The following is a 17,063-nucleotide window of genomic DNA, read 5'->3' as shown; positions in this document are numbered from 1 at the left end:
CACTGATGTTCTCCATTTAAAAATTTAATCATGTATAATGTGAAGCATTTTAGTTGTAAACGTCACGATCTTTTTGAAATCTATTTCCCGAGTTTAAAAAGTGCGTAAACATCAGAGTGTAGAAAATGTGGGCGGTTGGTTGAGAACCGACGTCCCGTAGTTGATTAGCAGTATGTGAAAAAGCGTTATAAACGTTTTGATAGAAATTCGAAAACTTTGTAAGACGTAGGTGTTCTGTTCCTAGTTAAAAATTAACACTAAAGTTGATGATGAATAATGTGTTAGGGTTTAAATATTCGATTTCTATCCGTACGTGTTTTCTCATGTTGATAACGGTTTTATAAATTCTTAATTACGGCATAACAAACTCAAGACTCATTTTAAGCTAAATGTAACTTTGTAATTTTTTCAATAATTTTGTAAAGACCTTTGATCCTGATAAACCAATAAAGAAGCTACTGGTATGTATGTAAATTGTTTTTTATTTCTTGTCGAATATTTTTCTTCCTCCCACATTGTGCTGAACTAAAAAATATCCTTGAAACGGCTAGGCGGCTGAACGAAATGATTTTTTCAAAATTTTGCCGACCCAACACTAGGTATAAGGCTATAGGTAAAAAATCCTATTTTTATTTGAACGCAGCCATTACAATTGGACACGTAAAATGTCAATGTCAGAACGACAGCTCTATCTCTGATTGGATTGCATACTGCAGTGTTGTTCAAACAAACTGGTTTGCCACTATTGTGAATTTACGTTACGAGACTAACAAGCCGTATCTGCGATAACGAAACACGATGACGTGTGCTTCGCCGTAAGTGAAAGTAACTTATTTAGTGGTAGGAGCAATACAGGCAGGCCTTCAATATCGGCTGTATGTTGTTTCGGCCGCAGTCTCTCGCGAGTTGTAGTTCGATTTAGTTGGCTCCACGTACGTTCTAACCCGCTAAAGATGTGCGGAATTTTTGCATATATTAACCATCTTACGCCTAAGACCCGGCGAGAGATATTAGAACTTCTCGTCAATGGAATGAAACGGTTGGAATATCGCGGTTACGATTCTGCTGGTGTGGCCATCGATGCCGCTGATCAGAAGGATATAGCTGTGGTGAAGCGCAGTGGAAAAGTAGCTGCACTCGAAGAGCTGCTGCAGGAGCGCAGTCTTGAACTTTCTGTGGAAGATTCTATGGAATCGCACTGCGGCATCGCACATACTCGCTGGGCTACTCATGGTGAACCTAGCGCTCTCAACTCTCATCCCCAGCGCTCTGGAGAAGACAATGCTTTCGTCGTAATCCACAATGGTATCATAACAAACTTCAAAGAAGTTAAAACTTTCCTTTTAAATAAGGGATATGTCTTTGAGTCTCAGACTGACACCGAGGCTATTGCCAAGCTTATTCACCACATCTACAATCAACACAAGGATTACAGTTTCCAGGAACTAGTGGAACAGGTAATTCAACAACTGGAAGGAGCTTTTGCTTTGTGCTTCAAATCGCGCCATTTCCCCCATGAGTGTGTGGCCACCAGGCGTGGAAGCCCTCTACTGGTGGGCATCAAGACGCGTCGCCGGCTTTCTAGTGACCATGTCCCTATCATGTATACCAACAATAAGGCTACCCGTGGTGTTGTACCCTCTGTACCCCGGGTCAACAGCCACTCCCACTTCCAGCCTGAGGAGGAACGGGATGTCGAGTATTTCTTTGCCTCTGATGCTTCTGCTGTCATCGAACACACAAATAGAGTGTTGTATTTTGAAGATGATGATGTTGCCCACATCAAGGGCGGTGTTCTTAGCATTCACCGTATGTCAGGCAGTAGTAATGATCCCCATCAACGAGAGATTTTGACATTGAAATTAGAGCTGCAACAGATTATGAAGGGTAACTATGATTACTTTATGCAGAAGGAAATCTTTGAACAGCCTGAATCTATTGTGAACACTATGCGAGGTCGCCTTAACTTTATTGATGGTGCAGTGACTCTGGGAGGCATTAAAGATTATATACCAGAAATCAAACGCTGTAGAAGGCTTATGTTGATTGGATGTGGTACGAGTTACCATAGTGCTGTGGCCACTCGCCAGCTGCTTGAGGAGTTGACAGAGCTTCCTGTGATGGTAGAGTTGGCTTCCGATTTCTTGGACAGGAATACACCTGTCTTTCGTGACGACGTTTGCTTCTTTATTTCACAATCAGGAGAGACAGCAGATACCCTGATGGCACTACGTTATTGCAAGCGTCATGGCGCCTTAATTGTAGGGATCACTAATACTGTAGGAAGTTCGATCTGTCGGGAATCGCACTGCGGTGTACACATCAACGCGGGTCCCGAAATTGGTGTCGCTTCTACAAAGGCATACACGTCGCAATTTGTTTCCTTGGTTATGTTCGCATTAGTAATAAGCGAAGACCGTATTTCGTTACAAAAGAGACGCGCCGACATCATTGAAGGTCTTCACCAGTTGGATACTAAAATCCGACAAGTACTGGCTCTCGATAGTGAAGTTAAGGCACTTGCTGAAGATCTTTACCGCCAGCGATCCTTGCTCATTATGGGTCGAGGTTACAACTTCGCAACTTGTCTCGAAGGAGCTTTAAAAGTTAAGGAATTGACTTATATGCACAGCGAGGGTATAATGGCAGGAGAGTTGAAACACGGTCCCTTAGCTCTCGTTGATGACTCTATGCCGGTGATGATGATTGTAATGCGCGACCCTGTTTACGTTAAGTGTATGAACGCGCTGCAGCAAGTGAACGCACGGCAATGTCGCCCCATCGTCATTTGCGAAGAAGGAGACAAGGACACTATGGCATTCGCCTCTCGCTGTATCCAGTTGCCAAAAACAGTTGATTGCTTGCAAGGAGTCCTTACTGTTATACCGATGCAATTGTTGGCGTATCACATTGCTGTCCTGCGCGGTTGTAACGTCGATTGCCCACGAAACCTGGCTAAATCTGTTACTGTAGAATAAATACTCGTTGAAAATATGGGCTGACTTACACCCGATCTCAAATTTGTGTATTGTATTAACACAATGTACGTGCATGCTGGATACAACACTCGCGATTAATTAATTAATTGCTGATAGATCGAACTAATTGAAGTCTTACAGCTTGCAATTCAAGATAGTTTCAACGACAGTTAATTATGTACTAACTGTGTACGAAGGAAGCGATGCGTTGACTCTACGACAATACGATATTTTTATGTAATCATTTTGTGTTGCTTTCCCTTTCGTCTCGCCGTACATAACTCCATGTACGCTATATACTCTTGCAACTTACATAGTCTACAAGTTTCTAGAATACCAATTGCCTACATTCCGACATCTTTATTTATTTGGTAAACTATCCACTTAATAACATTCCACTACCTTGTCTTGAGTTGCATTATGTACTTATTATAATAATTTTTTAAATTGTAAATCAAGGTCGGGCCGTTTGCTTGAATTCCTTTACTAATGCCATGCATTTTGTATTCAACACTTCACTCTCTGTCCTTGTTTATGTTGGGGACTTAAAATGAACTATTGTTCAATGTTATATTAAAGGTGAAGCATTGTGAGGAAAAGGTTACAATATCATATGTATTAATATTATGTTTAGGATATTGCGCTGTTCTATACCCATAATGATATGGAACATTCCTAAAATATTGAACTCCGGACCTATTACGTAACAAGGCGTGTTGTATTTTATTGCTATTATTAAATTAATGTTTTAATCCAAACGTATACTCAATGATCGCACAATACTTAATGAATTTTTAATCGGAATTTAGTAATTTTAAAATATTTTGAACTATTATTATAAATAGATATATAAATTTGATTTTTATCAGATAGGCTTTCAAGGAATCATAAGTGACTTAAGAGGTGTGTCTGAATGACACATAATACCGAATGAAATTTAAGAAATTATTTTTGTAGTATATTGTAGATTGTATTGTCTTGTACAATTTAAGGGATGTTGCTTTAAATTCTATTAAGTAGGGCCATGCCCTAAGGTTATTTGTTATGAAAATTATTTTTAACAAATCTCAATAAATTCAAAATTATTGGAATAAATTTGAACGACATCGCAAGCATCAGTAATAGAGCTAGCTAACTTTCAATATTTTAACACTAAGTTTTAATTTTAAGAATCGTGTTAAAAACAGCATAACCTGATATAATTTATGGAGAATGGCACATCAGACTACACATTTTTGTTCGAAAATCGCCTCCAGTGCAACGGAACAAGATACGTCAATGTGTAGCTTGATGTGCTGGTGTGTGTACATTAATTTCGAACCGCGTTATCTATGTACGTAAATCACATCAAATCTGTACTTATCATCGGTAGTATTTAAAAACAAGGAACTTAGCGATAAGTGTCGCTTACATGAACGATGTAATCAATTAATCTCCGCCGTTAATGTACGTTTCAGTTTGTCTACAATTGAATTATTTTAAGCCTTATCAAATTGAAGTACTTTATCTATCTCTTACCCTTCAAGTGCAATAGTTTTAATAATTTAATTAAAGTAATTTCCTTAAACATAATTATCTGGGCAATTTTTAATGGAATTTTCCCTAAGCTGATCCCTAGTCAAAACAAAATGTTGGCTTAGGTTTTAATATTCATTTATTTCGAAGTAATAGAAGAAACTTAATGTATTACAAAGTAACATCACATTTACTTGTACTGTTTAAATGTGTTTTTTTTTGTTTTCGAAATATACGAATTTAATTTTGTACATACATATACAATGTAAGAAAAATAAAAAGTTGCAACTATATATACATCTGTACAACAGATTACAAGGAACTTAATGTAAAGCTTTTCATTATAAATTATGTGTATTATGTTGAAGAGTTGTTAATTATGAATATATCCACACAATTTTACAAAATGACGCTTTTTATTTATTAACAGGTTTAAGATTAATTAATATTTTATTTATATTACTATTCCACGTGCAAGGTTTTTTTTACAACGATAAGTAAACAATCACGTGCAATTTTATTAAAAATTACATTGATAACCGAAAACGCAATTTATTGCCACAGTTGTAAAAACTAAATCATAATTCATCGAGTTCCTGGGTTTTCGCGATTGTTGCACATAAGAAATGAAACTATTTTTTCAAACGAACCGACGTCTCGGGCCCTTTACAGGTTATGGTCAAGGGTGACTGTCAGCCGTGACCAGTAAAGGGCCCGAAACGTTATTTTGTGTGAAAAATCAAATGTACGCGATCTAGATCCGAAAAAGAGAAAGAAAAAATAGTTTCATTTCCTATTGAATTGGTTTCCTATAAATGTCAATACTATTGTAGGATGTAAAGGACAGTGATTCACTGATCTCAATTTATTCGATTTAGATCCGTAATAATTGTTTTATTTCCTATAAATCATAACTCCTTTCGGATAAAACGGAATGACGGATGAAAATACCTTGCTCTCTTAAACTGCCCATTCACTATCTGCATGGGATTCCGCCGCGCAGGCAGGAAACTGCTCACACATTATCCTGCGAATGGCCCACGTATGGGGTCTCGCAGGACGCACTGCAGGATTGCAGTTACATTACATACAATTACATTCATAATCCTGCATTACGCGGCAGATGGCAAGATGGACTGCAAAGCAGGATAGTCAATTTTATTCTTCATAGGTCTAGTGACAAATATATGCTCAACTAAGTGGTGCCCGCGTCTGCGTAGAACAAGCACTTCGAATGACCTACCGTACTATATTAATTTTCATAGTTTTGTTGGTTCTCCGTACAAACTTTCTTCTCATCACCTATTTCATCTCGTTTAAGGTTTATTTTTATGACAAAAAGTAGCCATGTCCTCCTAGGTTACATCTATCTCTACCTCTATACCAAAATTCATCAATATTGGTTCAGCGGTTTAGGTGTGAAAACGTGACAAACAGAGTTAGTTACTTTCGCATTTATATTTTCAATAATTAGTTTGGATTTCCCGAGATATACGCGTTATAACTTTGACATTTTTTGCAAAGGCGTGGTCGCTAAGGCGTAGTGTCGGGTCATGGAGTACATCCATTTGAAGATCAGTAAACATCCAATTTTTGTCTCTATTATCTTGTTTCTGAAAAATTTGCACAGTTACCTAATACTACCTGGAACCTCACTGATTTTGTCATTGTTGGTCTGCAACTAATGCGATCTTTAAACGATACATTGCGGAAGATACATTAGACGAACACAAAACACAAACTCGTAGTACAAACATCCAATACAGAAACGTGTCTAGTAATTATTAGATAATATAAAGATAGAACAACGAAAATTTCCTTCCACCCGAAAGGACTCAGTGTCTGTGTCAAACCAGGGCAACCGTTCTACCAACTGAGCTACAGATAGAGTCGATTTGTATTCGATCTTTGTATTATTTATTATAATTATAACATACTACAATAATTTCACAGAAAAATATCATTCAATAAAAATGTACACTATCTACATGTCCAATAGTTTATTAATGTTTTTCCATAATATGATCATTATGGTACTAATGTGTATTCTTTACTAGACATAAGTACCATAATATTAGTCTAGCAAATAAATAATTAAATGCCTACTGGAATTATGAAACCTTATCAACTTTAATTAACCTTAAGCGTTATATATCATTAAGGTATCACGCAGAGAATTCTATTTCCGTTTACACATAATTTATTTGTGTTTTAATGGACAACCCGTAGCATCTAAGACTGAAACAAATCTAAATAATTATGTACAAACATAAAAAAGTAGAGTTTGCTGGGTATGATTCTTTTCTCTATTCAGAGCTTAAATTGGATTTTTTGTGTGCACCTTGTTTCGAGAAGGAATTAATTTGCAAAAAAATGTGAAAGTATCTTCTGGTTCTTTTATTTACTTGCTTTAATATTAACCAATTAATGGTATATTGGGCTGTTCCCGTTTTGAAAAGGCGTGTAAAATAAGTGCTAACTGACACGTTTTTACATCATAGGACTATAGTAGTGCGTAGTTTACTGAATTGCACACAGGCCGCATCGCAACTCCAAAATTGCATTTGGAACGCAGTCATAAACGTTTTAAATGCAGTCCGTACGACTCTACGCCAACTGCAACACTACAGCATTACATCTACCCACTGTAATACAACTGGCGTGCAGTGGCGATGGAGTCGAATGTACTCCAACGGTGTTTTGCGGTTACGATGCAGTTCGTATGAATACACCTTTAAATTTCTATTTCAGCACAAGTATTATCTGCATGATTATTTAAAAAATATATTTCATTCTTTTTTACATTGCGCATTGTGTTAACGTGTCTATTAAATTAATAAGCTCGTAAATTGCGCCGAGAAGACATCTGGTCTAAAATTAGGGATTCCCTTCACCATAAGTTTATTTTAAGAGCACTACACCCAAAATACAAACTCTGGAAGTTTAACTACACAGATCTTTTACTTTTTTGGAAACGTGGACAGCGAGCTAAGGACACCAACATAAAATTGTGTAAATATGCATAGTAAGCTATACTGGAGCTGGCTTAGATATCAATTTAGTACAATGACACTGTGAGCTCGATGGGCACATTAAAATAGCATGATTAATGGACTGGGACCGCTCTAAAATCCAAAAAATACAGTTATCCTATAAAACATTAACTGTATATGAAATATGAGGCCAATATATTTAAACCACGTTTTAATACTTTTAAGAGTGCAACACGCACAGAGCGGGTGCGGATCGGACGCGTGTCGGGTCGGGACCGCAGCGGGTCTATATCCGTGTATTTATATGGACGATAACACACCAGAGCACGGGCGCACGCGCTCTTATATTACACCCGCCGTGGTTCCGATCCGACACGCGCCCGACCCACACCCGTTCTGTGTGTTACACGCTTTACACATTGTTTGTGCTGTACGTAGATATAGGAAACTATATCTATGGTGCTGTACCAGGCTTGTCGTTACCAGTTGCTTCCGTAACACATGCTAATAGTTTAACAATCACTGTACTTACTTAGTTACTAGCAGAGTTGTTGCGAATATCAGCATCCGCTTCCGAATCCGCGAATAGTTAGTATAAATAAAATATCCACAGAGATCAATGCTGATTGATATTCATTGCGGATATTAGCTTCGTGACATTACCTAAAGGGATGGGGATTACGACACACTGAAATAATTTACAAATTATGTAGAAACAAACTGCATACCCAAAAAGTAGCTCAGCTGTCGTTCTTTTCTTAGCTTTGATAAAATTTTATCCATTATGATTAAGATACAAACGATTAAGACAGATCTATTGATTTTAGATGCATCTTGATTTTTTGGTAATAAACGTCACAAAATCATGAAAAAAAAAAACAAAATCATTAATAAAGCTTTTCATGTTGATTCAGTGAGGAATTTACACATTTTTTTTGAAGAAATAAAATCAGCATTTGCTGACGTTGAGGTAAAAAATTGGCATTCGCATCTGGTTACTCGAACCACCGTAATTATATTGAGTAATAAGTACATAAAAAACGGCCAATGTAACCAATTTTTATAAAACGCCAACTTCGAATGTAAATTACGCCCAAACGTTATTTGCAATTATATACCTACTAATTTCCAATGTTTTTCTCGGAAGCTTTATTTCCTATAATTTATTTAAAAATTATGTAGTGAAAGATAACATAAATCTAAACGAATTTTTACATGTTCAATCAATCTAAAAACCCATTACCGTATACAATAGGTAGCAGCGATTGGTCTGAAGATAATTTTTTAATTACGTCTCTATGTTATTATTAATTTCATTTTATAGATTCAGTGATCAATTTTAGATTTAATAATAAATGATGTTTTAATGAGTGGATTTACTAAAAGTATTTAGGTACCTACATAGATCTAGATAGATTGCGTTGTAATTAGGTTTCTTTCTATGCTCAGTTTTTAAACGACTTCGAAAAAGGAGGAGGGAGGTTCTATATTCGACTGTATTTTCTTTTTTATGTGTATGTTACGCGATTACTCCGACATTTGTGAACTGACTTTGATGATTCTTTTTTGTTGGAAAGAAGGTACCCCATTTAAATTTGAAGAAAATATTCCACTTCTAAGGGTGGCCAACTAGGGGATGAATCCGGTTTCGCGCTTTTCCGTTAACCGATATCAATAAAACTTGGCAAACGGTTGCAATTTCAATAAAAAATCGCCAATAAGCAAACTTTTGAGGTCGATTTTTTTAACAAAAAATAAAATTAATTTGTTGTTTTATGTTTAAAACTGGTTCCAACCAAACAAAAGCAGTTCCTTTTAACTTGATCATCTACATTTGTATTAAATAAACTATCGTAGAATTTGCGCACCGAGGTTTCTGTAGATACAGTCGAGGTCGAATACGCCATTAAAAAAAAGGTTTTTATGGTTTATGTGTTTACCACTGCCTGTACACAGATATTTGCGTTGTTAAGGAAGAATTAGTGAGGATTGCATCCGAAACACGTCAGCGCTGTTATGAGATGGAAATAGTGACAAGACCTAGCTGGGTACATCTCCATGCAGAGCCATACTCCCAGTAAACATCTCAATGGTACCATAGATTATAGGAGCAACACGCGACCTTGGTGCAATAATATCACATCAGCAAAATGACCTTTAGTAGCAGAGCTCATTGTGAAAGTATTCGTCCAGAGACGTACTGCCACCTTACCTATTTCCACCGCCAGGCAGTAATGTGAGCATTATTGACAAGGTTCAGGTTCAGGTTTTGAAGGGTAAGGTTGCTGGTGAAATTGGAGAAAAGAGGCACATGGGTAACTTGTTCAGGGTGATCTTTTAAAGATCTGAGTGGCACTGTAACTGTTATGGATTGGCGTGTCGCTTACATCCAGTCGCGCTACTGTTCGTCCCGTCACTCGATATCATAAAAAAAAGATTCTACAAACGAAATTACTTTATTCGATTACTTTTTCATGCTTGAATAGGAAAATTATAAACTCTCCCATCTGAACCGGGAATCAAACCTGCCAAAAGTGAAAAAAAAAATACCTGTCATTTACTGATCGAAAGCCTCACGAAAGCCTCAATCATAAGTATTGTTTTCTTTTAAATAACATAGCATCTTAAATAAAAGGAAGACCAAGAAATTGAACACTAAATTTCAAATTTTGTTCAGAAAAATGAACCTGTAAGATATAGTTTACAGGAACCGGTATGAGAGTGCAGGAGTTGCAAACTGAATCTATATGTATTATTTTAAATATTCACCACGAAAAGACTAAATAAATGAACAGGAAGCGAAATCATCAAAAGAGTGAGAATTTGTGTAAGTACAACCAATTAATGGGACACATTTTGATCACTTATTTGATAACTTGAATTGATTAAATGTACGTAATTATTTTAATTAAATGTTAAATTTCGTGGTCTTCCATTTATGTGCGATGCTTTTTATTTAAATGCTGCTTGTTATTTAAAAGAGGATAGGCCATTTGAGGCGGCGCGCTTGGATTGACTCGGGATTCCTTAAAACGGGCAGATACGGGTATTTTAGTTCGAGATTCGTATAATTTCGCATAAGTATTTCGTATAAGTTTTAATCTTCGATTAAGGCACAATAGCACTATCCTATTCCACTTTAAACTAGATTTCACAAAATAATAGAAAGTCAAAATAAAAACGACAGTTTTCCCTCCAAAAGGCCCAGAGTGAATCCCCACTAACATAAATAATATTTAAAAAGTAGTTACAACATTTGAAAATAGAACTCTTTGGTAGTAGAACACAGTTTGTTTCATCTGACTGTCCCTTGTTTTTACATTGTGACGTCATTTTAGAAATTGGTTGTCTACATCACCATGGATTTAACACGTGAAAATTTTCTTAATATGATTTTCTACCATGTTAAGTGTAATCGAACAGCTCAGTGGAGCTTCGCTCGGCTTCAAACTGCTTTTGGCGATGAAGCACCATGCAAGACGACTATTTATAGCTGGTTTGCAGAATTCAAACGCGGTCGTGTGAATCTCAGTGACGAATTTCGTGAGGGTCGCCCGTCCACTGCTGTGAACAACAAAAACATCGATGCTGTGCGCCGTATGATCAAAACAGACAGGCATGTGACATACCAGGAGATTCGGGCATCTTTAAGCATAGGCATGAGTCAAATACAATCAATACTACACAAACACTTGGGTATGAAAAATCTGTGCTCTCCGTGGATCCCGCACAATTTGACTGATGCTCAAAAAACGGATCACGTCACTTGGTGCAATGTCATGCTTACCAGATTCAACGAAGGGACGTCAAATATAGTTACAATCCCAAAACAAAGCAGTAATCGAGCGTATGGGTCTTTCGAGATGAGCCGAAACCAACCAAAGTGGCGCGCGTGCAAAATGCCTCTAAGCGGATGATTGCTTCTTTTTTTAATAAAACTGGACACGTGGCTACTGTTGCTTTGGAGAATCGTTGTACCGTGAATAGTTATTGATACGCGACCATTTGTTTGCCGGAGTTATTGACAAACTCCGTAAAAATAACCGTAAACGCCATATCATCTTGCACCACGATAATACCAGTTCTCACACGGCCAGACAGACAAATGAATTTTTGAAGGTGAACAACGTCGATCTTATGAGCTATAGCGGCGTACAGTCCTGACCTGGCACCTTGTGACTTTTATTTATTTCCAAAAATTAAGAACCAGTTATGCGGTCAACGATTTTCATCACCTGAAGAGGCTGTCGAAGAGTATGAAAAATATGTTTCAGAGATTGTCACTGAGGAGTGGCATAAATGTTTAATTCGTATGAAAAAGCGCATTAACGCTAGCGGACAATATTTTGAGAAACAATAAATTCATTTCTGACCATTTATAGTATTTTTTCTTATTCATTCCGGAAACTTATAGTGCGCCCTAAGTATAAAATGACAAAAAAATTGAGAACCACTCAAAATTTTTGCAATTTTTTTCACAGAATTTGTGAAAAAAAATTGCGAAATCTGTGTCAAAAAGTATGTTGATATTGTACTATACAGGTACTGCCTAACCACATAATTTGATTTTAGATGGTATGTACCTATCGGAATACTCGTACGAATACATGGAACTAAATCTTGCACATACCTGCTGTATTTTTTGCGTCAATAGATGCATCATTACAGGTGTCTGTGTTCATTTCACACGAGAAAGCTATTGCTACATTAATATCTTAGTTAACCCCAATCTATACGTGGTCTTGTACAAGTTCTCACGACTAAATTGTAGATATTAGGAATAAACGTTATAAAACCTTCAGTGAGCTAATCCCGTAATAGTTTCCATTTTAAATTTGTTTTCTATTGCTCTATAGTATAATTAGGTGCTAGCGTAGCTAGCTATGAAATGTTAAAAGTTGCTTACTATTATATATGCCCAGGATCAATTTAATATATACATACGTATTTATTGGAATTTTATTATGAAATTCCGTAAAAGTAACTAGATATGTAGTTCAAATCGTATCCCGCCAAGAAGAGTTGTAAAGCATATTGCAATGGATATAACTAACACACGTCTTCCTTAAATTTGTTTTTATTCTTTATTTTTTTATAACATTAAGTGATGAGAAGAACAAGTTGTGCGCCTGATGGTAAGCTGCACGCCTACCCATAACAGTTGCAGTGCTACTCAGAGCTTTAAATCGCAAAGATCTGAGGGGCACTGCCATTGTACCCGTCACTCTGAGACATAAGTTGACGGTCCTATGTGCCTGCAATTTCACCAGCACCCTTCAAAACCGGAACACAGTAATGCTGACATTGCTGCTAGGCGGCAGGAACAAGTAAGGCAAGTACTACCCTGGATGAACTCTTTCACGAGGAGCTCTACTGCTACTAAATTGTGTAACTGTATTGACAACACTCACTGACTTGCTGCCAACAAACAAAGCACTGAAATCATAATTCTTGTTTAAAATTTTATGGCAGTTGCCAGTGGTAAGTTACCTGCAAATGTTATTACGCAACATAACTATCACAATTTTATTGTCCTGTTGAATAACCAGTAACTTTGAAACCGAAACATAAGCAAAATTTCCTACATCGAATTATTTTTACAGCAAATAAACCGTAACAGAAAACAAATCTCATACACCCAAAAGCACTATCTACACTTTGGACTTTAGACTGTTCTTATCTCCGGCGGTACAGAGTTGAATTTTAATCTTGCATATTTATAAATCTAATTATTTCTTACAGCAAGAATAGTGTAAGTGAAATTGCTCCAGAAATGTTTAGTTAATGCTCGTGGAAGTAAAAAGCATTTACTTGACTAAGATAAAAAACGAACGTAAAACGAAGACGAAGTACCTAAGCAACATTAAATCCCATAATATATATTAATATATAATAATATACAATAATAATAAAGACATATTCATAAGCACATTTAAAATAAAAAAAAGACTTTAATGGAAAGGATGCAGCCTCAACACTACATACTGTTTTTCATATTCCACCCTGATATATAGACATTCGCTGCCGCCAATTACCACAACAATATACATTTGAAATCTGTGGGACGTGCTTAAATTAATTTATTATTTTAATGACCATAGGAGCATATACTTGGTAAGTAAAAGAACAGTAACAGGTACGAACGTTACTGGAATAGGTTTCAAATTCTTAGATCAATTTAAATTTACCAAATGTACATTTATAATCTTAGTACAGAGCACTAAAAAAACCGACCTCAAAAGTCATTAATCCCCTAGTTTGCCACCCTTAGTTTAAAGGTGGAGTATTTTCTTTGAATTTAAATGGGACTACATCTGAGGTACCCTCTTTCCAATAAAAAATGAATCATCAAAATCGGTTCGGAGTTATCGCGTAACACACATACAAAAAAATATACATTCGAATTGAGAACCTCCTCCTTTTTTGAAGTCGGTTCAAAATGGTCGCAGTGATGAAGGACTGCATAGGCCCTGAATAAAGCCACCCTAATAATAAGCAACATTTACAACGTAGACAAAATTCTAAAACTCGGAGAAAGAAAGGTATTTCTTAACTCAAACCTAGTGTTTTTTAGTTATTGTTTTCAATTTTTATTAATTTATATTATACCTATTTTTGGGCGTACGAAAGCTACATAGTATCAACATCACTAATTGCATTATTTATTTATTTTATTAATAATTTTAGCTTGGATACAAGTTCTTTGAGACATGTCTTCGTTTAATTATGTTTCTGTAAATATGGCCGCCACAAAGAGGATAGACAATTTGAGGCGGCGTGTTTGGATTGACTCGGGATTTCTTAGAACGGGCTGATACGAGTATTTTAGTTCGAGATTCGTATAATTTCGCGTTTTAATCTTCGATTAAGGCACAATAGCACTATCCTATTTCACTTTAAACTAGATTTCAAAATAATTGAAAGTCAAAATAAAAACGACACTTTCCCCTCCAAAACGCCCAGAGCGAATTTCCCTTGTAAGGTACATGCCGACAATACGCTCCATCAGCACTTTACGCCATATTGTTGTAATTTAAATCACGATCAGCCATCGCGCAGTGTACTCATTTCAATCATCAATCTATCAAAATGTATCATTATCAGTAATCAAGCAAATAAATCTACTTATCAATTATCAAACTATCATTTTATAAGATTACGGATACACCGTACCTCTTTTTGGTCCTTCGAGCGAACTTTGAACAGTTTTTGGTTCATTCGAAGTCGTGTTGTCAAGTTAAAGTGTCGCGTGTTTTAGTGTGCAGTGCGATCGGTCTGTCCGGCCTCTCACAAGCGGGTCTCACCGAGCAGATTGAGACGGCGCAATAGCTTTGGCCACGTGGCGCTAAGCAGAAAAGAAACCAGCATACTTATCATCGTTATTATCATATATCAACTAGCGAATCAATTATCATTCTTCGGTCGTCGAGTGTCTGGCTCCTGTCAGTATACACGTGTCGAAATTTAAATTGGTACTTTCCGACTGAAATTGGTTGCCTTTTTTGTATACTTTGTGGTGCTGTTGTTGTGTTTGTGAAGGTAAATTTAGATACTAACTGATGATGGACGACGATAATCTCCCTGATGGGGGAGGCGGCGTCTCTACTGGCGGTTTCTTGAACCCGGATTCTCAAATGGATTTCGACCATTATCCCACCCAAAATGTTAATTCCAGGCCTAAAAAACGTGCCGGTGATGAAGCATCTTCCTCCCAAACTACATCGGAGCAACCTCCGAAACGTTCTTCAAACGCTCCTCCAAATGCATCTGCCCAACCAACCTACAGCTTACCCGAATTTGCTGACGGTATGAAATTAAAATATAGTGAATCTGATAAGGGTCCATTTATAGTTCACGTATCGAGAGAAGAGTCCAACCCCTCATCTGGTCTTACATTACAATCAAATTATTGACGTTTGCCCAGTTCCTAAGTAAGAATGGTATACATGGGACTGCAAAAGACGGTATCAAAGCTACAGGGCGCAATCGGGTTGTAGTTACTTTTGTTAGTGCAATATCCGCAAACAAATTTATTGAAAATTCTCTCCTCACCACGAATTCTTACAAAGCAATTATCCCCACATTTCACTTGATAAGAAATGGTATTGTTAGAAACATTCCGATAGAGTGGACTATGGAAGAACTGGTCAAGTCAATTGATTGCACTAATGGCTCCCAAGCCATTAAGGCCAGACGTCTAAACAGGAAAGAATATATTGATAACAAACCACATTGGATCCCCTCCCAAACAGTAATGGTCTCTTTCCTTGGCAAAGAGCTACCTGAAAGAGTCCTGTGTTATCATACATCCCTTCCGGTAGAGATATATACTCTAACAACGATACAGTGCAACAATTGCTGCCGCTTTGGTCATGTGAAAGCCCAATGCCGTTCAAAGCCCAGGTGTTTCAGATGTAGCCAACCACATGCTGGAGATTCTTGAGGTACCTCCCAACCAACGTGCTTATATTGTTGTGGCCCCCATATGGCCATGGATCCCTCTTGCCCTGAACAAGCCAGACAGAAATCTATTAAAATTGTTATGTCAACAGAAAACATCCCATACTCGGAGGCTTCCCTTAGATTCTGGACTGTACGTAAATCTTTTGCTGACAGCGCTCGCCCTATGACAGCTCAACCTCCTGCAGCAACCCAATGTTCTCCTACAACCTCTCAACCTCATAATTTCCCCCCTCTTTCCCCAAGCTCATCCCAAAGAAAAACTGTTTATTTTGAACGCCGACCCTGGGTTTCCCCAAAATCTGGTTTCGATAAAGTAAGCCACAATGACCTTATTATGACTCCGCAGTCCACACAACCTAATGGCTGTGCTATTAATTCAGACTTATCAAACAATACCTCCAGAAACGAAAATCTTATTAAATTACTTATCAACACACTTATCAATATTATTTCTAAATTTGATGATTTCCTACCGAACAATGTCATTCAATCACTGAATAAATTAAACTCTTTAATCCATATTAATAATGACCCCATCCTACAATGGAACTGTAAGTCAATACGTCATAAAAAACATGAAATAATTGATTTAATAAATAACTATAAGCCCACCATCCTGGCTATCTCGGAAACATGGCTAAAGCCATCTTCGCGTTTTAGGATTCCTGGTTTCTCATGCCTCAGGGATGATAACAACAATGGATATGATGGCTGTGCTCTAATTATTAAAAGACCCACTATTTATTCTTTATTACACCTTCCTTCTCACTCCCCGAATTTTAATGTCGTAGCAGCTAGAGCTTTAAACATAACATTTGTTTCAGTATACATACCCCATCCTGATCAATCTATCTTCGCTGAACTAGACTCCATCCTTGCTTCTCTCCCATCCCTTCTTGTTGTGCTTGGTGATTTTAATTGCCATCACACAATGTGGGGCTCTAACCATTGTTCTTCTCCTGCCACCTTTCTTATTGACATGCTTGATAATAACAATCTCTGTGTTATAAACGATTGTTCCCCTACGAGAAGAACTTCTCCCGCCCAAAATCCCAGTTGTGTTGATCTTTCCCTAATTTCTTCTGAATTAATTTCCAAATTCTCTTGGAGAGTA

The 17,063-nt window shown here is 37.0% G+C and overlaps 1 protein-coding gene across 1 annotated transcript; it reads left to right on the top strand.

The window, feature by feature from the left end:
• Window positions 1-761: 761 nt before the first annotated feature.
• Window positions 762-4,887, top strand: LOC113232891 (glutamine--fructose-6-phosphate aminotransferase [isomerizing] 1-like). The gene has a single exon (XM_026467776.1). The coding sequence runs from the start codon at window positions 954-956 to the stop codon at window positions 2,976-2,978; it is 2,025 nt and encodes a 674-aa protein (XP_026323561.1). The 5' UTR covers window positions 762-953; the 3' UTR covers window positions 2,979-4,887.
• Window positions 4,888-17,063: the final 12,176 nt, after the last annotated feature.

This window comes from Hyposmocoma kahamanoa, unplaced genomic scaffold, assembly GCF_003589595.1.
Source record: "Hyposmocoma kahamanoa isolate Upper Pololo Valley unplaced genomic scaffold, ASM358959v1 78, whole genome shotgun sequence".
Taxonomy (NCBI): domain Eukaryota; kingdom Metazoa; phylum Arthropoda; class Insecta; order Lepidoptera; family Cosmopterigidae; genus Hyposmocoma; species Hyposmocoma kahamanoa.
The sequence above is the reverse complement of the archived record's forward strand: the minus strand, read 5'-3'. Positions and strand labels throughout refer to the sequence as shown.

Bases quoted from the DNA above. Each gene is read 5' to 3' on its own strand.
- LOC113232891 (XM_026467776.1), top strand. From the start codon at position 954: ATGTGCGGAATTTTTGCATATATTAACCATCTTACGCCTAAGACCCGG.